The 24,075-nt window shown below is 49.3% G+C and overlaps 1 protein-coding gene across 1 annotated transcript in view; it reads left to right on the plus strand.

Moving 5' to 3' along the window:
- col27a1b (collagen, type XXVII, alpha 1b) overlaps positions 1-24,075 on the plus strand; it is a 699,034-nt gene that overhangs the window by 528,991 nt on the left and 145,968 nt on the right. Inside the window, exon 36 of the mRNA XM_072487808.1 lies at positions 18,473-18,580. Coding sequence (XP_072343909.1) covers positions 18,473-18,580 — 108 coding nt within the window. The remainder of the gene's footprint in view (positions 1-18,472; positions 18,581-24,075) is intronic.

Here is a 24,075-nt window from a genome sequence, read left to right on the forward strand (position 1 = left end):
ATCGAACCTGGGACCCTGGCGCTGTGAAGCAACAGTGCTAACCACCGTGCTACCGTGCCACGTATTCAGCCGCAACACTAGAGGGAGCACTCTCCGCACATGCAGTTACAGCGGATAGGAGTTAGCGTTGCATCTACTGCATGCTCCATCCCAAAATGTATGCCTGAAAATAATGGCCAGGCTAGCAAAATCATTGCAGAGTATCATAGAATCATAGAATCCCGACAGTGCAAAAGGAGGCCTTTCGGCCCATCGAGTCTGCACTGACCCTCTGAAAGAGCATCCCACCTGAGCCCACTCCCCCGCTCTATCCCTGTAACCTTGCATACTCAAGGGAAATTTTAGCATGGCCAATTCACCTAAGAGAGGAAAATGGCAATGAGAAAGTAGCAACAATATCCACAACATTTGGTTCCCTAGGCACGGTGGCACAGTGGTTAGTACTGATGCCTCACAGCACCAAGGCCCGGGTTTGATTCCACCTCGGGTGACTGTCAATACAGTGCAGTTTATACATTCCGTGTCTGCGTGGGTGTCCTCTGGGTGCTCCGGTTTCCTCCCACAGTCCAGAGATGTGCAGGTTGGGTGGATTGGCCGTGATAAATTGCCCCTTAGTGTCCAAAGGTTAGGTGAGGTTGGGGCGAGGGAGTGGGCCTCGGTTAGAACGCTCTTTCGGATGGACGGTGCAGACTCAATGGACCAAATGACCGCCTTGTGCACTGTAGGGATTCCATGAATCCAGATGCCTTCCATCTAACTAGTGTGTCAGCGAAACCTCATGATGCAACCAACACTATCTGCCAAAGGATTCTTCCCAAATTGTTTTGTCCAAATATTTATTTCTCAATTAATTGAGTACAATTTATTGCCTTCTTAAATAACATGTTAAATAAAACAATCATCGCCCAACATAGGGCTTGAAACTGTGACCCTGGGGTTAAGAATCCCATTAACTACCAAGTGAGCTGTCGGGCTGTGTAGAAACAGGCTCCATGAAGCCTTTCCAACTGTCAAATCATTGCCTGAAATCTTTGGAAATTTTGCCACCCTAGCCTCCTTTAAAAAGCCTTTGGAGAAGGTAGATTCAGACTCCACCAATGTTTCTGCCGCCTGTTTATTGTCCAGCAAGGAATCTACAGAACTACTGGAGGCTTGGCCAAAGCAGGATTTTTATTAATGTACACGTGGTAAGGTGATGTTCAGATACAGAGCAAGTTATCAGAGAGTTTCTTTAGACTCCCCTGGAACAACCCCTGTGCACAACTGTCCTCATGTACGCCTTACAACATTCTGAGGATAGCCAGATGGGCCCTGACTTGATGATGCCATCTGCTGGTGGGAGGTCACACTGCTGCATACATGGCCACATGCTGGTGGGAGGTCACACTGCTGCATACATGGCCACATGCTGGTGGGAGGTCACACTGCTGCATACATGGCCACATGCTGGTGGGAGGTCACACTGCTGCATACATGGCCACATGCTGGTGGGAGGTCACACTGCTGCATACATGGCCACCTGTTGGTGGGAGGTCACACTGCTGCATACATGGCCACCTGATGGTGGGAGGTCACACTGCTGCATACATGGCCACCTGCTGGTGGGAGGTCACACTGCTGCATATATGGCCACCTGCTGGTGGGAGGTCCCACTGCTGCATACATGGCCACCTGCTGGTGGGAGGTCACACTGCTGCATATATGGCCACCTGCTGGTGGGAGGTCCCACTGCTGCATACATGGCCACCTGCTGGTGGGAGGTCCCACTGCTAAGTACATGTAATATCATCGACAGGCATATCACAACGGCGGCACGGTAGCACAGTGGCTAGCACTGTTGCTTCACAGCTCAAGGGTCCCAGGTTTGATTCCCAGCTTGGGTCGCTGTCTGTGCGGAGTCTGGATGTCCTCCCCATGTCTGCATGGGTTTCCTCCGGGTGCTCCGGTTTCCTCTCACAGTCCAAAGATGTGCAGGTTAGGTGGATTGGCCATGCTAAATTGCCCTTAGTGTCCAAAACAAAAAGGTTAGGTGGGGTTGCTGGGTTACGGGGATGGGGTGGCGGCGTGGGCTTAAGTAAGGTGCTCTCTCCGAGGCCTGGTGCAGACTCGATGGGCCGAATGGCCTCCGTCGGCACTGTAAACTCTATGACTATTCTATCACCACAGAATAGTTAGGATCCCATAATCTAATGGTGTCAGTAACTTTTCCAGGCACAATTTAAATTGCCCAATGCCTAAAGCCCAGTATAAATGGACCACAAATGTCAACTCTAAACTCGCTGCCGGTTTTCTCCAGGAGCTCAGCTCATTCGCTCAATCTCTGATGAGAGATTATCAGCAATTTTCTTTCCCCCGAACCAATTTATTTAACCTCATGGAAAAGGTTGAGTTGGTCTCCGATCCGCTGCATGTGATCACATTCCTTCTCGTGTCCTCTTTGTGCTACGTGGACACTTTTCCCTTGATTCAGTTTGCCATTTGTTTTACTTGATTCTTACTTCCTGCAACTTTTGCCTGAAGCTTGTTTCTTTTTCCAACAAAGTGTGTGCAATGTGGCCGTTTCTGCCCCAATTCAGGCCATTTCGAATGAGCCTATAATGTGATGCCGTGCGTAGCCAGTACCCTGCAACGTCAAGTTGAGAGCTGGGGCGGTGTTGCAAAACACAAAGGGAAACAGGGTCAGCTCAGGTTGTGCCTTGTTTTGGGGAAAAAAGAAGCAAGTTAGTCCTAAACATTCATGGCACATTGTGCACACACAAGTCCATCAATAGGGAAAAATAGTGAGAGTTTTTGGCACCGTGGGACATTTGAAGAGAATACAGAGCGATGGAGTTCGTATCTAGAACAATTCAACTATTTTGTTCAAGCTAAGAAGATAGCAGCAGATATAAAAGTCCCAACATCCCTGAGTATAATGGGGGGGGGAACATTTAATCCCCTTTGGAGTCTGGTATGCCCGGAAAACCAGGCCCAAGAAAGTGCGAAGAAATAATGGATATTTTGCAAGACCACAATTCACCAAAACCTTTCGACATCGCAGATAGGCTTAGGTTTCATAAGCGCAACCGAGAAGAGGGTGAATCGATTGCACAGTTTGTAGCTACCTTGAAAAGACTGGCTGAACACTGCCCGTCAATAAAGTGAATTTCCTCCCGTACAGGAATTGGTAGAACCGTTTTCTTCCAAGAACGATTCCTAGGGCTTCTTTCTCTATCCATGCATTATTGCTAGTGGCTTTATTCAAGGTCCCCGACGTGAAGGTTATCGCTCTCTTGTCATCTGTGGACATTATGGGGAAACTAGCACCCCGACCATATAATGTGGTGTGTCACATGCCAGTTGCAGGGTTAAATCTAGATCAAAAATGTGTCAGGACTTCAGACTGGAGTAGCACCTCCTTGACTTGCATGAATGCTCTCTCACATTGATTCCCCCCATTTCCACTTTCTATTTTGACACAGTAGATTGTGCAAGGGTTTTAGAATAGTTGCCAGGTTAGGGACAAGCCTTCTGTAGTAATTTAGCAAGCCTAAGAAAGATTGAAGTTGGTCGAGATTTTGAGGTGCGGGTGCCTTGGTAATGACCCCTCAATGGAACCACTTCTCTAGTGTAGGTTTTTAACACTATCTTTGAGGTTTGCAGGACAATATATCAGAGCTTTTCTTGATGAGCTGTCTCTGGCACCAGTAAGTCAGCTGTCCCAGTATCCATCTCCATCTTCACCGACTGACCATCCAGTAATGTAGTGACCCAACATTGGTTTGATGCACCACCAATAGCTGGTATATTTCTAGATGTGATCACATACCTTCTTGTGACTTCTTTGTGCTACGTGGACACTTTTCCCTTGATTCAGTTTGCCATTTGTTTTACTTGATTCTTACTTCCTGCAACTTTTGCCTGAAGCTTGTTTCTTTTTCCAACAAGTGTGTGCAATGTGGCCGTTTCTGCCCCAATTCAGGCCATTTCGAATAAAGCCACTAGCAATAATGCATGGATAGAGAAAGAAGCCCTAGGAATCGTTCTTGGAAGAAAACGGTTCTACCAATTCCTGTACGGGAGGAAATTCACTTTATTGACGGGCCATCGTCCATTAACAAAGATTTTTGGACCTCATACCTGGATTGATTCACTGGCAGAATGCAGAGGTTGTCATTGCTCTTGTCAGTACACATTCATGGGAACGCAGGTGGACTCTCCCGACTGTCCTTAACAAATAGTTTGTCGATAAGAAGTCCGTGTGGAAACATTTTCTACTTCGAGCAAGTGGGTAAGACTCCCGTAACTGAAGGACAAGTGAAGAAGCACGCCAGAAGTGATCCAGTACTGTCAGAGGACATGGTGCTTCGAGGCAAGAAAAACTCGGCGTTAAAACCATATTCCACAGACAGACTTGAGTTATCTGTACAAGCAGATTGTCTCCTTTAGGGAATCTGAGTCACCATTCCACCATTATTAAGAAAATGTGTATTAAACCAATTATACGAAAGCCACTGTAGTTTTGTAAGGTTGAAGGAGATGGCTAGGAGCTACTTTTGGTGGCCAGGACTAGATGCTGAAATCGAGGAGAAGGTGGGAAATTGTTCATCTTGTGCAAAAGTGCAGAACCTTCCACCATTCGCTCCAATACACCCATGGAAATGGCCAGAAGAGGCCTGGCAACTGGTACATGTCGATTACGGCGGACCGTTTGAAGGGTGCGTGTTTCTCATTCTACTCGATGCTCATTCGAAATGGCCTGAAGTTGCCATCAATAAGTCAACTTCATCGGAGAAAACAATTGAGAGATTGAGTGAAATCTTCAGCAGATTCTGTTGCCCTGAACAACTAGTGAGCGATAATGGACAGCAATTTATATCTCAAAGAGTTCATAAACTACTTGACGGAGAACGGAATTCAATATAATAATCTTTGCTATTGACACAAGTAGGTTTGCATTAACACTGCAATGAAGTTACTGTGAAAAGCCCCTTGTCATCACACTGCAGCACCTGTTCAGGTACACAGAGGGAGAATTCAGAATGTCCAATTCACCTAACAAGCACGTCTTTCAGGACTTATGGGAGGAAACCGGAGCACCCGGAGGAAACCCACGCAGACACGGGGAGAAAGTGCAGACAGTGACCCAGCCTGGAATCAAACCTGGGAATCATCACTAGTGCTGTGAGCAACAGTGCTAACCACTGTGCTACCATGCCACCCCCTGCACCCGGTTCACTCTTCATCACCCTGCCGCAAATGGGCTGGCGGAACGTTTTGGACTGACGATGAAACGTTAGTTAAAGGTAACCAGAGAACAAGCTTCATTGTCTAAACGACGACATCCGGAACGCCTGATGTGTTGACTATTGTTGCTGATTGATTGGTCACGTTGCCAATTAATTGTTAATGCTGCCCTGTTTGTTTTGTCAGGGACTCTGATTTAAAGGGGAAGGACGTGTTGTGTATTCATGGTGTTTCTAGTGTTTCCTCACAAGCTGCCCTGTAGCTGAGGAAACGATTGCATGACGTCATCGGAAGGCCTTTTGCGCAGGCGAGCGGCAAGTCCGACATCGCAGCCTGAAGTGTTAACGTCTTCTCAATAAAGCTCTAGGTTTGGGTTGAACCGCCAAGACCTGCAGACTGAATCCACCACATAGGTCTCCATTGTAAAGGACTTGTTCGCTGGAATTACACCCTCCTTGCAGTGTCGGCGTAGCACCACTGGGGGTCGGGGTGGTGGAGGTGGGGGTGGTGGTCAGGAAACTTCACTGACCGCTACACCAGTGGGATGTTACCGTCCCGCCAAAGTCAATGTACGTTTGAACGGCTCGCCACGTTTTACAGCCCCGCCCCCGCAGGGCCGTAAAATTCTGCCCATAGATATTTCCCCTTATAAATGTGGAATTTATACCGGAAAAACATTGACAAGAAATGTACGCTAACAAGGTTTTTTATAAATTATAGATGGTTAAATAGCAAACTGTCTGCATTTTTAAGCGGAGAATTGGAACTGTTGGCGTATTGCCATTTCTTTACTAAGCTGCTGGGACTCTTAAATTGCGGCAGCGAGGAATAAAGGAGCTTGTGAACAGTAGGAAGCCATTTGGCTCTTTGAGCCTGTTCCACGATTCATGGCCAACCTACTACCTAACTCCACTTATTCACCTTTGTCCCATATACTTTAACATCTTATTGCACACTCAACACAATTATCACAAGACAAGTTCACGTGGACTATTTTCCCTCTGAATGTGGACACATAAATGTGTAAAAGAAGTGTTCACAGATGTAAATTTGAATATGCTGCTATTTCAGCTCCTGTACTGTCACACAGGGAGAGTGCGGGCAAGTCTTCAGGTGAAGCGGTGTTCGAGGGTGCAGTGTAATTTGACCAAATCGGACTCGCCATCAACATCCCGGGGGTTACCATTGACCAGAAACCAAACTGGACCAGCCAAACGAATAGAGTGACGATAGGAGCAGGTCAGAGACTGGGAATTTCCTGCTGAGAAACTCCGACACACAGTGGCATATTCTTCCATAGAACCATAGATTCCCCATGGTGAAGAAGGAGGCCATTCGGCCCATCGGGTCTGCACCGACCCTCCGAAGGAGCACCCCACCATGCCCACACGCCCCGACGTAACCCCGCCTAACCCTTTTGGACACTAAGGGGCAAATTAGCGGGGCCAATCCACCTAACCTGCATATGTTTGGACTGTGGGAGGAAAGCGGGGCACCCGGAGGAAACCCACGCACACACGGGGAGAACGTGCAAACTCCACACACTCACCCAAGGTCGGAATTGAATCCTGGTCCCTGGCACTGTGAAGCAGCAGTGCTGACCACCATGCCTCCCTACAAGAAGTACTGTAGAAAGTAACAGGGTTCCTACGACAGCACCTTCCAAACCCGTGAACCCCACCACCTAGAAGGACAAGGGCGGCGGCAGATACGTCGGAACATCAAAATCTGCAAATCCTCCTCCAGGTCACTCGCCATCCTAACTTGGGAAATATATCGCGGTTTCTACACCGTCGCTGAGTCAAAAACCATGCAATATCCTCCCTAACAGCACTGTGGGTGTACCTACACCACATGGACTGCAGCGGTTCAAGAAGTCGGCTCACCCACCACCTTCTCGAGCGGCGACTAGAGGTGGGCATTAAACAGTGGCCCACCCAGCGACGGCCACATCCCGTAAAAAAAAAATGTAATTCTGTCCCATTTTAAAGTCTTGCATCAGTTCTTTATTTTTATATTTCCTTCATAAATTCCAATGTCCACATTCATAATGGAAGCTGGGGGGTGTGTAATTGCAGTATGACAAGCTGACATAGGCAGATTCTGTTGCAAAGGAATTTATAATGGAAAACGTTGCTGGGAAGCAAGTGAAAACATGGAATTTTTAATACATTATATCAACATTTGATAACCAACCAGCTTCATTTCACCCATCCACACTCTTCTGTAGATCATTGTCCTGTTTTTAATAGAACTCATGCTCACAGGCTTAATCACGCATTTCTCTACCTTTCTTAACTAAGGAATAATCCTGCCTTGCCTGACCTTCCAAGAAGTACTTTGCTGGAGAAATCTATTTTCGAAAGTGAGGTCTCTCCTGTGGTTTGTTAAAACATGCTCATGTCCTTTAGTCCCGTGATTACCGCTGAGGTCATATTAACCTTGCTGACGTGTACATTGCCCAATGCTTCCTGCGGCGTTTCAATTCTCCGCCCCGCCACGCCACATTTCCGTTTCACCACTCCGGCAGGATGCTCCGTTACGCTGGCCGGTCGATGGGGTTTCCCCTGTGTGGGGCAGCCCCACGCCGTCGGGAAATCCCCCTGCTGCCGGCAAGACGGAGCATCCCGCCGGCAGAGAATCCAGCCCCCTGGAATATGCCCAGTCTCAATGTTCTTTCTTCAGCGAAAAGACGTCCACTCTCTGAACCTGTCAGTGGACCACCATTAAAGCCCCAAAATATCCCAGCTCACTACTCGGTGAAACACCGAAAATGAATCAGTATCAATTTGAGGGGAGAATATGTTTAATCACTTGGTGTTTACGTAGGTAGGGGAGGTTTGTCATACCCACACTGGACACCACCAACGACCAAACACAAGAGGTGTGAGGCCCAGATCAATTTCTGAGGTCAACTAAGGAATTACTTGTTCGAGCCCATGGGAGACCATAAATGTTAGCTGCCGGGATTCTCCGTAGCCTGACGCAGAAATCGGGAACGGCGATTGGGCGGAGAATGGCTCCCGACGCCGGAATCGGGGCAGGCGCCAGTTCGCGATGCTCCACCCCCTCCAAATTGGCATCATCGGGGCACGCGCCGCATGTAGTCGCAACGCCATCGGCGCATCATCAGCCGGCCCATCCGGGACGCTCCACCCCGATGGGCCGAGTTCCCGACGGTCCCAGCGGTCGGGAACCCAGCGTGGCGGCTGCGGACAGTGTCCAGCGCCGCGTCACTTGGCCGGGATCCGTGCCGCTGGCCGGGGCGGGGGGGGGGGCTTCTGCTAGGGCTGGGGGGGACTGGTGGGGGGTGACCAAGGCGTGGGCTGTGGGGTCGGGGGGTGGGCGGGTACGCGGTCCAAAACGGCTGGTGCCATGTTTCCCGGGTCAACCGGTGCGGGTGTGGGGGTTGTAGGCGTGCGCGGCTGCAACTTGTCAGCCGTGCGCATGTGAGGCCCGTCACCCGGCGATTCTCCGGCCGTTCTCTGTCTGATCCGCGGGTGTTCCACGTGGCATCAGTGCTAGACCCTCACCAGTACTGGTAACGGTGAGAGTTTAGCGCCGACGTTCCTGTCGTGGAATACCACGGATTCTCCGCTGGCCGGCACTTAGCCTCAGGAACGGGAGACTCCAGTCCAGGGTGTTGTGTCTGAACTCCCTATAATCTTGCAGCTTTACTTTAATAACTTTCATTAAATACACCAGGGAGGGGTCTTGTTGGGCAGGGGGTTGTATTCTTGCCCCTGAGCTGGAAGCTCCTCTTCCATGCAACAGAAAGAAAACTGGAGCAGCTGCTGCACCCTGTTCATAGATCTGGGCTACAATATGTATGTAACGGTGTATGTTGTCACCGCAACATGGGGTCGATGGGCTCAGTCGACCAGTGTGGATACGATTGGCGCCAACAACACAGGGGTTCGATCGCCCATTGCGGCTGGGGTGGGGTTGGGGCCTGCCTCCTATCCCCACACCTGGTCGAGGTCATGTCGCTGTGGGCCGTACCTGCCATTGGACAGAGTGTGGAAGACGAAGCGTACACAATATTTTATATCTCTCAGTGCAATGCCAACCTGTCATGACAATCTTCTGACTCAGTACTCTGCTAAGATGGGACAATATTCTGGAATTTCTTTCTTCTTTCAAAGTATCTTCCGAGCAATGGTAAGGATGGTCGGATCAGCGCTACGATCACACATTCCCCCAACTCGACACTGCTGCACTTTTCCACTGGGACCTCCTGAGCCCAGCTTCCACACATATAGAACAAAGAACAATACAGCACAGGAACAGGCCCTGCGACCCTCCAAGCCCGTACCGGTCATGATACCAACCTTGTCCAAGTCCCTCAGCACTTCCTTGTGCCGTATCCCTCTATACCCATCCTATCCATGTGTTTGTCAAGATACCTTTTGAAGCGTTAATGTATCTGCTTCCACAACCTCCCCTGGCAACGTGTTCCAGGCACTCACCACCCTCTGTGTAAAAACACCTGCCTCGCACATGTCCTCTAAACTTTGCCCCACGGACCTTAAACCTATGGCCCCTGGGACGGTGAGTGTGAGGGGGATAGGGAGGGTCCGGTGGATAGGGAGGGTGAGGTGGATAGGGAAGGTTGGGTGGGTAGGTGGATAGGGAGGGTGAGGTGGATAGGGAGAGTGAGATGGATAGGGAGGCTGAAGTGGATAGGGAGGGTCCGGTGGATAGGGAGAGTGAGGTGGATAGGGAGGCTGAGGTGGATAGGGAGGGCGAGGTGGATAGGGAGAGTGAGGTGGATAGGGAGGCTGAGGTGGATAGGGAGGCTGAGGTGGATAGGGAGGGTCCGGTGGAGAGGGAGGGCGAGGTGGATAGGGAGGCTGAGGTGGATAGAGAGGGAGAGGTGGAGAGGGAGGGCGAGGTGGATAGGGAGGCTGAGGTGGATAGGGAGGGTGAGGTGGATAGGGAGGGAGAGGTGGATAGGGAGGGCGAGGTGGAGAGGGAGGGTAAGTTGGCCATTAGATCTGCTGGAGCTACTCAGGTGGCCAGGCAGTTAGTCTTCGGATCGGGGGTAGTCAGGTGGTTGGGTGGTCAGGTGGGGTAATGGAAAGATCAGGGGCTATGTTACGCCAGCGTTTCACGCCAGACTTTCCATATAAAAATTTACAGTGACTCTCCATCCCGCAGGGGGCTAGCAGGACCCTGGAGTGATTCTGGCAGCTCTGGCTGCGGATTCAGGACCCCCACGCGTCCAGTCAGGAGTCTGCCCATGCGCTCGGTGGCAGCCTGCAGCGGCCGTGCCTTGTGCCATGGCGGGCTTGGACCGCAGACCGACATCAACAATGCGGGACCCCCCCCCCCCCCCAAACCAGGGCAACCGTGGACTGAGTCCGCAGCCACCACCCGAAGTTCCGGACCGGCATTACGTGGTTAGAGCCACGCCGTCGGGAACTCAGCCAGTTTTGACCGGAGAATCTCGGGGGGGGGGGGGGGGGGCCTGTCAATGGCCCCCCAGCCACACCGAGTAATCCACGCGCGAGCGATTCCGGCTACGATTCCCACGTAAAGATCGGTTCCCGCCCCTGCGCCAAGCGCCGTATCGGCGTAGGGCTGCGGAGAATCCCCACCCAGGGGTATGACCAGGTTTCAACCTCTTCCTTTGATATTCCTCTGCCCTGGATCAACACGTGGATTCAAGCTTCCACACAACCTCTCACGTACCCAGCCACGCCTACACTCCTTCACAGGATTTATTAAACTGTCATCAACTTTAGGATTACTTTGCTGGCTAGCCAATGCCTCATGTGTCATTGTCTTTTATTAGGAGCCTCTCTCTCTGCTCCTGACTTCACTAAACAGAACTCTTTTCCAGATTTTTGTTCTTTATGCCTTTAAATTCCTGGAACCCTCTTTCCCTGATTTCTGACTGATCTTTAGCTTCTGAAACTGGTCTGTATCATTCTGCCTGTCATAGCAGTTTCTGTGAGAGCTGGTTTCTTATAGGTTATCTGGTTCCAACTGAACTCAAATGCTTCTGCTTTTCAGTGTGGGCCTCTGGTTGCTAAGCAACGCTTTAGTTGTTTGTAAGCCTGCATTTGCAAAACCTCAATTGCAGTGCAGGTAAAGTTTAAAGTGAAACTAAAACTTATAGACATGCAGACACCTTTGTTTAATATCAAGCTAACTAAAGTTTTAACCTTTTCTTGGCAAACAAATACAGAAAGACAAATTAAACCTAAACGTATACCCTGGGGACGGGGGGACGGGGGGGGGGGGGGGGTGGGGTGGTTCACTCCTTGCCGCTGGTAATGGGCTGGTTTAGCACACTGGGCTAACTAGCTAGCTTGTAATGCAGAACAAGGCAGTAGCGCGGGTTCAATTCCCGTACCGGCCTCCCCGAACAGGCGCCGGAATGTGGCAACTCGGGGCTTTTCACGGTAACTTCATTGAAGCCTACTTGTGACAAGAAGCGATTATTATGTTTATAATAGGGTTTCTGATACAGTGGAGAAGCTCTTGTCAGGCGAAAAATGGGATCGCCGCCCAATGGAGGTCCCATTGCAATGCTCCGGTCCCCCTGCTGGTGGAGCCATCATGGTTCACGTTATTTGAACCCATTTGGATTCTCGTAACTGACGAGATACTGGATTCTCCGTGCTGCCGTAATGCTCCAGCCTCTGGGCTGAGATTATGTGGACTGGTGCAAGTACTTGTCACTATGACCATAATACAGTGGACCGCTTGGTGGGCCAATGGGGTAAGTATTTAACATAGATGCCACCAAAGTCCATCAGAGGGGCCCCCTGCCCCCACAATGCAAATCACAATGCCCCCCCATCAACCCCCCATTACCAGAGACCTCCATCAGATCCCTCATAATACCCCCCAAATCAGAGCACCCCCCACCAGAGATCCTCACCAGAAACCTCCACTAGAGACCCCATCAGACCCCCCTCCACCAAATCCTCCATATCAGAGACTCCCCATCAGATATCACCCATATCAGTGACCCCCCCCCCATATAACCACCCCCATAATTGCAGAGCCCCCCCCCATTAGTCACCCCTACCTGGAAGCTAAAGAGTAGTCCAGTCAGAGACAGTGAAAAATCACTGCCTTTTCACTCACCTGCCCCTTACACATGCTGCCTCAGACAAAGGTGTGGAAAATGCAAACTGTTACTTCATAGAAAGCCGAAACCACATCACAAGACTTCAAACCCCCTCAGATCCTTTGATTTGCATGTCTTCAATTCTTGAGAATGCATCTCAAGTACCTTGCTTTGAACCTAACCTCAATGTTTATAAACATATAGGAGTTAAATGCAAGATGTTTTTAAATATTGAGGTTAGGTTCAAGTCGTGTACTACACTGGGAGTCTGGTGGGGTCTCCGGTGGGGGGGGTGGGGGGGGGGGGTCTGAAGGGGATCTCTAATGCGGGTCTGATGGGGGTTTCTGGTAGAGGCATCTGGTCAGAGTCTCTGGTTGGAGGTCTGCTGGTGGGGTCTAATCGGAGTCTCTGAATTGGGTCCCTGATGGGGGCTGGTTGGGAGCCAATTGGGGGGGGGGGGGGTAAGGTAGCATTGTGGTAGCACAATTGCTTCACAGCTCCAGGGTCCCAGGTTCGATTCCGGCTTGGGTCACTGTCTGTGCGGAGTCTGCACATCCTCCCCGTGTGTGCGTGGGTTTCCTCCGGGTGCTCCGGCTTCCTCCCACAGTCCAAAGTTGTGCAGGTTAGGTGGATTGGCCATGATAAATTGCCCTTAATGTCCAAAATTGCCCTTAGTGTTGGGTGGGGTTACTGGGTTATGGGGATAGGGTGGAGGTGTTGACCTCGGGTAGGGTGCTCTTTCTAAGAGCCGGTGCAGACTCGATGGGCCGAATGGCCTCCTTCTGCACTGTAAATTCTCTGATAATCTATGAATTATCAGGGTTTAAACTAATATGGCAGGGGGGTGGGCACGGGAGCAATAGGTCAGAAGGTGAGAGCATTGAGGAAGAACTAGGGAATGGGGACAGTGTGGCTCTGAGGCAGAGCAGACAGGGAGAAGTTGCTGAACACAGCGGGTCTGGTGGCCTGAAGTGCATATGCTTTAATGCAAGGAGCATTACGGGTAAGGCAGATGAACTTAGAGCTTGGATTAGTACTTGGAACTATGATGTTGTTGCCATTACAGAGACCTGGTTGAGGGAAGGGCAGGATTGGCAGCTAAACGTTCCAGGATTTAGATGTTTCAGGCGGGATAGAGGGGGATGTAAAAGGGGAGGCGGAGTTGCACTACTTGTTCGGGAGAATATCACAGCTGTACTGCGCGAGGACACCTCAGAGGGCAGTGAGGCTATATGGGTAGAGATCAGGAATAAGAAGGGTGCAGTCACAATGTTGGGGGTATACTACAGGCCTCCCAACAGCCAGCGGGAGATAGAGGAGCAGATAGGTAGACAGATTTTGGAAAAGAGTAAAAACAACAGGGTTGTGGTGATGGGAGACTTCAACTTCCCCAATATTGACTGGGACTCACTTAGTGCCAGGGGCTTAGACGGGGCGGAGTTTGCAAGGAGCATCCAGGAGGGCTTCTTAAAACAATATGTAGACAGTCCAACTAGGGAAGGGGCGGTACTGGACCTGGTATTGGGGAATGAGCCCGGCCAGGTGGTAGATGTTTCAGTAGGGGAGCATTTCGGTAACAGTGACCACAATTCAGTAAGTTTTAAAGTACTGGTGGACAAGGATAAGAGTGGTCCGAGGATGAATGTGCTAAATTGGGGGAAGGCTAATTATAACAATATTAGGCGGGAACTGAAGAACATAGATTGGGGGCGGATGTTTGAGGGCAAATCAACATCTGACATGTGGGAGGCTTTCAAGTGGCAGTTGAAAGGAATACAGGACCGGCATGTTCCTGTGAGGAAGAAAGATAAATACGGCAATTTTCGGGAACCTTGGATGACGAGTGATATTGTAGGCCTCGTCAAAAAGAAAAAGGAGGCATTTGTCAGGGCTAAAAGGCTGGGAACAGACAAAGCCTGCGTGGAATATAAGGAAAGTAGGAAGGAACTTAAGCAAGGAGTCAGGAGGGCTAGAAGGGGTCACGAAAAGTCATTGGCAAATAGGGTTAAGGAAAATCCCAAGGCTTTTTACACGTACATAAAAAGCAAGAGGGTAGCCAGGGAAAGGGTTGGCCCACTGAAGGATAGGCAAGGGAATCTATGTGTGGAGCCAGAGGAAATGGGCGAGGTACTAAATGAATACTTTGCATCAGTATTCACCAAAGAGAAGGAATTGGTAGATGTTGAGTCTGGAGAAGGGGGTGTAGAGAGCCTGGGTCACATTGTGATCCAAAAAGACGAGGTGTTGGGTGTCTGAAAAAATATTAAGGTAGATAAGTCCCCAGGGCCTGATGGGATCTACCCCAGAATACTGAAGGAGGCTGGAGAGGAAATTGCTGAGGCCTTGACAGAAATCTTTGGATCCTCGCTGTCTTCAGGGGATGTCCCGGAGGACTGGAGAATAGCCAATGTTGTTCCTCTGTTTAAGAAGGGTAGCAAGGATAATCCCGGGAACTACAGGCCGGTGAGCCTTACTTCAGTGGTAGGGAAATTACTGGAGAGAATTCTTCGAGACAGGATCTACTCCCATTTGGAAGCAAATGGACGTATTAGTGAGAGGCAGCACGGTTTTGTGAAGGGGTGGTCGTGTCTCACTAACTTGATAGAGTTTTTCGAGGAGGTCACTAAGATGATTGATGCAGGTAGGGCAGTAGATGTTGTCTATATGGACTTCAGTAAGGCCTTTGACAAGGTCCCTCATGGTAGACTAGTACAAAAGGTGAAGTCACACGGGATCAGGGGTGAGCTGGCAAGGTGGATACAGAACTGGCTAGGCCATAGAAGGCAGAGAGTAGCAATGGAGGGACGCTTTTCTAATTGGAGGGCTGTGACCAGTGGTGTTCCACAGGGATCAGTGCTGGGACCTTTGCTCTTTGTAGTATATATAAATGATTTGGAGGAAAATGTAACTGGTCTGATTAGTAAGTTTGCAGACGACACAAAGGTTGGTGGAATTGCGGATAGCGATGAGGACTGTCGGAGGATACAGCAGGATTTAGATTGTCTGGAGACTTGGGCGGAGAGATGGCAGATGGAGTTTAATCCGGACAAATGTGAGGTAATGCATTTTGGAAGGTCTAATGCAGGTAGGGAATATACAGTGAATGGTAGAACCCTCAAGAGTATTGAAAGTCAAAGAGATCTAGGAGTACAGGTCCACAGGTCATTGAAAGGGGCAACACAGGTGGAGAAGGTAGTCAAGAAGGCATACGGCATGCTTGCCTTCATTGGTCGGGGCATTGAGTATAAGAATTGGCAAGTCATGTTGCAGCTGTATAGAACCTTAGTTAGGCCACACTTGGAGTATAGTGTTCAATTCTGGTCGCCACACTACCAGAAGGATGTGGAGGCTTTAGAGAGGGTGCAGAAGAGATTTACCAGAATGTTGCCTGGTATGGAGGGCATTAGCTATGAGGAGCGGTTGAATAAACTCGGTTTGTTCTCACTGGAACGAAGGAGGTTGAGGGGAGACCTGATAGAGGTATACAAAATTATGAGGGGCATAGACAGAGTGGATAGTCAGAGGCTTTTCCCCAGGGTAGAGGGGTCAATTTCTAGGGGGCATAGGTTTAAGGTGAGAGGGGCAAGGTTTAGAGTAGATGTACGAGGCAAGTTTTTTACGCAGAGGGTAGTGGGTGCCTGGAACTCGCTACCGGAGGAGGTAGTGGAAGCAGGGACGATAGGGACATTTAAGGGGCATCTTGACAAATATATGAATAGGATGGGAATAGAAGGATACGGACCCAGGAAGTGTAGAAGATTGTAGTTTAGTCGGGCAGCATGGTCGGCACGGGCTTGGAGGGCCGAAGGGCCTGTTCCTGTGCTGTACATTTCTTTGTTCTTTGTAATATCATGCGTGCATGCTCTGTGGGTAGGGCAGGGTGAACCAGAAATTCCCATGGTAGGGGGAATGGGCGAATGCCCCTTGTCAGTCAGGGGGTCAGAATTTGCATTGTCTAGGGGGAGGGGGGCCAGCTGGTGGACCTCGCTATCGGACAGCCTGCTCAAAATGGCGGCCTGATAGCGGGATTTGGAACTGAATCCCTTACACTCCCCGCCGTGCATAAACCTGCATGGCAAGGGAGAGGGAATCTCCTCTGGGCACCACCCCTCGTGCCAGCGCATCAACTCCATAGCCTCCCAAATGGACAATTCAGCTCCTTATTTCTAACACCTATTATGATCCCAGAGCAGACTACAACAATGGCTGGAATATTGGACCGAGACCCAAATAATTATTTGTAAGTCTGTGCAGAAAGAATGATTCACTCCAGGAGCGATTACATGAAAACAATTGGGATTTGGGATTTTTAAAACAAAACTTTATTATGAATGCAATATGAAACTCTTCAACTTCACATCCAAAAAGAATACTTAAAATTACCCCTTAACACTACGACTCAATTCCCCATTAAACAACAAGAAAAGGAATATACAGCCCTCAGTCCAGCTTAAAATCATGAGGTCATAGGGTAATACTTGCTTTGCAAACAACAGATTTGGACTCCTGTTAGAACCCTTCAGACTCTGGCTGAATGTCTTCAAAAAGCTGGTTCACCTGGCATGTTTCAACTTCTACCCTGTCCTCATACAAGATGGCTCAGATATAAATATTGTTACCCTTCTTATGACTACCCTACCAGGAGAGAATTGTGGACTGGGTGTCAGACAGACCAGACCTCAATTCCTCTCCAAAACCTTCTCAAAATGTCTCTGAAGCCCACCTAGCAATGACTTGATCTCCCCTAGCTGAGAAACAAATGAACTCTCCAACCTGAAAACACATTAACTCCCCAGGGATTTCCCCAGTCAAACCACAGTGCATTAGCCCAGACTGAAAACCACATTCCTCTGGTCAATTTCACCTTCTAACCCCTAAAAGCTCCCAAGCTCAGCAAAACGGGATTCTTTTACTCTAAAAAAAACATGACCACTGCGGTCGAACACACTCTAAACCCCACGCTTTCAACCCTTCAATGGCCAAATGTGTAGAATCCAATATTCCGAACATCCTCCATTCGTCACATGCCCGTAACACAAATATAAAACGTCTTAACTATCTCTTTTTCCGAACACGACGTACAGATCAACCTTTCCCGGAAAGAAAGACTTGCATTCTTTAGTGCCTTTCACAACCTCAGGACTTCCCAAAGCGCTTCACAGGCACAACAACCACTTGCATTGATATAGTGCCTTTGACATAAACAGTGGCTTGTCACAGGACCGATGACCAAGTAACGGTTTACACGGACCCACATAAGGAAATATTACGACCTGGTGACCTAAATCTTGGTTCGAGAGGTAGCGTTCAGGGGGCGCCTCGTAGGAGGAGGGAGACGTGGAGAGTCCAGAGAGGAATTTAGGGAAAGAATTACGGAACTCGGGGCCTTATCAGCTGAAGACACGGACACTAAAATCGGGGATGTTTGTTATGGGTCAGGGTTTAAGAGAACCCCAAAGTGTATCATGGAGTTCACCTGACCCACAACTTTTAATAGATTGTGGTAGGGGGACCACACGGCCCACTCTACAGGTGTGGTACAGCAGAAAATGGACAAGTATTTTTAAAAACAAAACAATGTTTATTCTATGAACTCAAGTTAACCTTTCTAAAACAAACAGTGAACATCTTAGCAACCAGTAAATCAAATACACCCCCCCCCCCTCCAAAGAATACGACACTACGTAACCCTGTAAGCTGTCCTTTTAACATCCAAAAGACTTAACAAACCTTCAAACAGGAGCACATTAGGTTTACATTCAATATTGAGACCTTTTACAATTCTGGGTTCACCAGATGATCCACAGATAGTCTTTGGATGGCAGAGATCAATGGTACAGCTCTTGGTTTAAACTTCAGATGCAGCTCACTGAAAAAAACAGACACACCCAAGCTTTTCCTCAAACTGAAACTAAAAAGCAGAAGCAGAGCTCAGCTCCACCCACACTCTGACATCGCTCCAGTAACATGAGCAGCTCCATTTCTTAAAGGCACATTTCTTAAACACCCATTTCTTCAAGGTACTCTCACATGACGTGTTTAGGAGGTCAGAATCAGAAGGGCACAGCTATCCTGGAGGATTGTAGAAAGCTTCAGGTTTCACTGATCTTTTTCTTCCTGATCGATCTCGCTGACGGTCCTCTTTTCTTTTCCGCAAATTAGGGTGACAAGGGAGCCCGAGGGGCAGAAGGAGACAAAGGAGACAAGGGCCCAGAAGGATTGAAAGGAACGGAAGGACCGCCAGGCGTACCAGGAATCACAGGAGTTCAAGTAAGTAGTCTTTCTATTTCCACAGAAATGGTGAAGATGCAACAATTGGATACAGGTCGTCGACAATCACAGGCAAAGGATGTCACAGCACCCATGAGGATATTTAAATTCTTCAATAATCTTAGTCCAAAGATGTGCAGGATAGGTGGATTTGCCATTCTAAATTGTCCCTTACTGTCCAAAGGTGTGGAGATGCCGGCGTTGGACTGGGGTGAGCACAGTAAGAAGTCTTACAACACCAGGTTAAAGTCCAACAGCTTTGTTTCCATGTCACTAGCTTTCGGAGCGCTGCTCCTTCCTCAGGTGAATGAAGAGGTATGTCCAAAGGTTAGGCAGGGTTACGGGGTTACGAGGATAGGGTGGGGGAGTGGGCTTAGGTCGCGTTCTCTTTCCGGAGGTTGATGTAGACTCGACTGGGCCGAATGGCCTCCTTCCGCACTGTCGGGTTTCTATGGTGCGATGATATTTGCTCACCAAGATCGCTCATTGGTCATTTATGGAGCAACCACAGGATAGTGGTAATTTTGCAACGTTCCACCCCCCTAGTCGTTTTCTTGATTCTTTCATGGGGAAGCATTTGTTGCCCAGGCCCAATTGCCCTTCAAACTGGCTCGCCAGGCCATTTCAGAGGGCAGTTCACAATCAACCACACCACTGTGAGTCGCGTGTCGGCCAGCCCAAGTGAGGACGGCAGATTTCCTTCCCTAAAGGGCACTTGTCACCGTTACTGAGACTGGCTTTCAATTCCAGGTTTTTATTCATCGCCGTGGTGTATGTGTTACAGCATAAAGGTTAGCACTGTAGCTTCACAGCGCGAGGGTCCCTGGTTCGATTCCCGGCTTGGGCCACAAGTCTGCACGTTCTCCCCGTGTCTGCGTGGGTTTCCTCCGGGTGCTCCGGTTTCCTCCCACAAGTACCAAAAGACAAGCTTGTTAGGTAATTTGGACATTCTGAATTCTCCCTCCGTGTACCCGAACAGGCGCCAGAGTGTGGCGGCTAGGGGATTTTCATAGTAACTTCATTGCAGTGTTAATGTAAGCCTACTTGTGACACTAATAAAGATTATTATAGATTATTATTGTTATTGGAATTCTCTGAAGAAGTAACAAACATATGCTGTGGATAAAGGGCAACCAGTGGATGTACTGTACTTAGATATCCAGAAGGATTTGTTAAGGTGCCCTATCAAAAATTATTGCAACAGATAAAAGCTTATGGGGGTCAGTGTAACATATTGACATGGACAGAGGATTGGCCCGCTAACAAATCAGCGTAGTTATGAATGGGTCTTTACCCGGTTGGCAGAATCAGTGCTGGGGCTTTTAATTAAAAAAGCAAATGGAATGTTAGCATTTATTGCAAAATGACTGGAGTATAAAAGTAGAGAAGTGTTGTTGCAATTTTACAAGGTGTTAACGAGACAGTGGGCAAGATTCTCCGACACCCCGCCGGGTCGGAGAATCGCCGGGGGCTGGCGTGGATTCCTCCCCCGCCGGCTGCCGAATTCTCCGGCACGGATATTCGGCGGGGGCGGGAATCGCGCCGCGCCGGTTGGCGGGCCCCCCCCCGGCGATTCTCCGGCCCGGATGGGCCGAAGTCCTGCTGCTAGATTGCCTGCCCCGTCGGCGTGAATTAAACCACCTCTCTTACCGACGGGACAAGGCGGCGGGAGTGGGCTCCGGGGTCCTGGAGGGGGCGCGGGCGATCTGGCCTCGGGGGATGCCCCCACGGTGGCCTGGCCCGCGATCAGGGCCCACCGATCCGGGGGCGGGCCTGTGCCGTGGGGGCACTCTTTTCCTTCCGCCTTCGCCACGGTCTCCACCAGGGCGGAGGCGGAAGAGACCCCCTCCACTGCGCATGCGCGGGGATGCCGTGAGCGGCCGCTGACGCTCCCGCGCATGCGCCGCCCGGCAAAGTCATTTCTGCGCCAGCTGGCAGGGCACCAAAGGCCTTTCCCGCCAGCTGGCGGGGCGGAAATCAGTCCGGCGTGGGCCTAGCCCCTCAAGGTTAGGGCTCAGCCGCTCAAGGTGCGGAGGATTCCGCACCTTTGGGGCGGCGCGAAGCCGGACTGATTCGTGCCATTTTTGGCGCCGGTCGGCGGACATCGCGCCGATTACGGAGAATTCCGCCCCACATCTGGAGTAATGCGTCCAGTGTTGGTTTCGTTATTTGAGGACGGATGTGGTGGCATTGGAGGCAGTTTCAGAGGAGATTCACCAGATTGATTCCGGGGATGAAAGGGTTGACGTATGAGGAGAAATTAAACAGTTTGGGCTTTTACTCGCTGGAGTTTAGAAGGATGAGAGGGGATCTAATCAAGGTGTACAAAATACTAAATGGGATTGATAAAATAAATGGAGACCAAATGTTCCCCCTGTGGGGCAATCTAGAACGAGAGGTCATGGGTCTAGGTTGAGAGGTGGTAAATCTAGAACTGAGATGAGGAGGAACTAATTCTCGCAAAGGGTGGTGAATTTGTGGAACTCGTTGCCCCACAGTGCGGTGGAATCTGAGTCATTAAATGGTTTCAAGAAGGCAATAGATATATTTCTGATTTAAAAAACAGGTTACAGGGATATCGGCAACAGGTGGGGAGGTGGATTTGAGACCAGGAAGAGATCAGCCCTGATCTGATTGAACGGTGGAGCAGGCTCGAGAGGCTGAATGGCCGACTTCTGCTCCTAATTCCTATGTTCCCATGTCGACTGTTTACAATTTATTTAAATGACTTGGATGAAGGGATCAAAGGTTTGGTTGCTAAATTTGCTGGTGACACAAAGATAGGTAGGACAGTAATATGTGAAGTGGACACAGGCAGGTTATAATGGGATACACAGAGACTAAGTGAGTGGACAAAGACGTGGCAAATGGGGTGTAATGTGGGAAAGTTTCCATTTTGGCAGGAAGAATTTCAAAAAAGCATATCATCTAAATGGTGAGAGATTGCAGAGCTCTGAGATGCAGAGAGATCTGGGTGTCCAAGTGTGGGAATCACAAAAGGCTAGTATGCAGGTACAGCAAGTAATTTGGCAAGCTCATAGAATGTTATTGTTAATTGTGAGGGCAATTGAATGTAAAAGTAGGGAGGTTATGCTTCAGTTATACAGGGCATTTGTGAGTCCACATCTGGAGTACTGTGTACGGTATTGATCTCCTTACTTAAGGAAGGATGCAAATGTGTTGGAAGCAGTTCAGGGAAGATTTACTGGACTAATACCTGGAATGGGTGGGTTGTTTTATGAGGAAAGGTTGGACAGGCTAGGCTTGTATCTGGAGTTTAGAAGAGTAAGAGGCCACTTGATGAAACATATAAGATCCTGAGGGTGGTCTTGACAGGAGGGGGATGTGGGGAGGATGTTTCCTCTTGTGGAAGAACCTAGAACGAGGGGTCACCGTGTAAAAATAGGCGGCCATCCATTTAAGACAGAGATGAAGAGAAATTATTTCCCCCAGAGAGTCGTGAGTGCCTGGAGCTCTCTTCCTGAAAAGGTGGTGGAAGTGACATCTTTTCTAATATATTTAAGATGGGTGTAGTTAGATTCTTGCTAAGCGAGGGGCTGATAGCTTATCCAGATAGGGGGGAATGTGAAGTTGATGTTACAATCAGATTAGCCATGACCCTATTGAATGGCAAAGATGGTTTGAAGGGCCAAGTGCCCTATTCCTGCTCCTAATTCACATGGACAAAAGTTGAATAAGTGGACATTCCATTTTGTGATTTTCAATCCCTACTTCTTTTACAAGCAGGGAACTGAACAGCTATCCCCATGGTTGGGATTATCCAGACTCGCCAATACCGGAATTATCATGGACGGGACTGGAAAATTTAGGGAACGGCCAAACGTTTGTTGACTTTGGACAGGAACTTCCAGTCACAGTGACAGGACTACAAATTCCCGCCATTTTGATCGGCAGCCCCGATCTCGCTCTCCGCCCCCCCCCTTTCAGGACCCCCTCGCTTTCTCGAACACCCCCACACCCACACTCCACTCCCCCCACATTGTCGAGGTCCCTGGGAACCGCCTCTCTTCCAATTGGCAATCCCGTTCCCTGGCAGTGCCACCCAGGTGCCCAGACAGTTCCAGGGTGCTGCACTGCCAGGGTAACACCCTGCCTTGTCCCCGACCATCCGAGGGTCTCCAATGGCCTGCAGGCTCACCCGCCACCCACATCCTCCCCCTAATGGCTCATTTAAATATGCTGACCTGGGTCTCACCTAGATCGCGCCAGGCAGAGCGATTCGAGTGTCTGATGATAGGCCTCGCGCCCGATTTGGAGATCTCGCACGATTTACCCAGTGTGCCCGGACCCACGCCAGGGGTGGGTGAATTTCGCCCATTCTGTCTGCTGCAGTTTGGGTGACAGGTCGCATCAAGGGACCTGCTCTCCATCACCGTTGACGGCATTATAGTTCTTAAAATGAATATTCGCGCAGAGCAACCGTGTTGCAATTTAGCGAATGTTATTAAGGTAGAAATGCTGTGTCGTTCTAAAACCACCACATAGGTCTTTTTCGGTTTAGAAAATCACGGTTAGTCACCTTAGCTGTTAAAATAATTCTTAAAAATATTCTTTTTTAAAATAAATTTTGAGTACCCAATTATTTTTTTTCCCCAATTAAGGGGCAATTCAGCATGGCCAATCCACCTACCCTGCACATCTTTGGGTTGTGGGGGTGAAACCCACGCAGACACAGGGAGAATGTGCAAACTCCACACAGACAGTGACCCAGGGCCGGGATTCGAACCCAGGTCCCCAGCGCCGCAGTCCCAGTGCTAACCACTGCGCCACATGCTGCCCGTTAAAAATATTATTTTTAACAATTATTTTAAATAATGGTGTTTGAGGGGCTGGTTTAGCACACTGGGCTAAACTGCTGGCTTTTAAAGCAGACCGAGGCAGGCCAGCAGCACGGTTCGATTCCCGTACCAGCCTCCCCGAACAGGCGGGGGAATGTGGCGACTAGGGGCTTTTCACAGTAACTTCATTTGAAGCCTACTTGTGACAATAAGCGATTTTCATTTCATTTTCATTTCATTCATTTTGCTGCTTTTTTCCCACTGAATAATTGTTCTGGTGGTTTCGTTTACAGCAATGGACCAGGCTACGGTCTCTATACACTCTTTCCTATAATCTGAATTAATATTCTCAAAGGGGATGAGTGTGGCTTGCTGCCATCCTTATCTGCGGTTTCAAACTCTTTTGAAACTACTCAGGAACACTGTAAACCCTTTGTTGAAAAGAATGACTTGTTCAAAAGAGAATATTGTGTATCTTTTAGAGGCTATTTTTAAATGCTGCAGTCAACTGCAAACAAGAGCTACTTTTTCCCATTCGATCTCAATCCTGTCTCACGTTTGTAGATTGAGGAAGTTGTTGAGTAGCCACTTCAAGGACCAGGTGCCCAACATCTGGAGACTGTTTGAATTTGACACTTTATGGCATTGTACAGTCAGGCTATTGAGGGAACAGGCGCCAGACAGGCAGGGGAAATC

Source organism: Scyliorhinus torazame, chromosome 22, assembly GCF_047496885.1.
Source record: "Scyliorhinus torazame isolate Kashiwa2021f chromosome 22, sScyTor2.1, whole genome shotgun sequence".
Classification (NCBI taxonomy): Eukaryota; Metazoa; Chordata; class Chondrichthyes; order Carcharhiniformes; family Scyliorhinidae; genus Scyliorhinus; species Scyliorhinus torazame.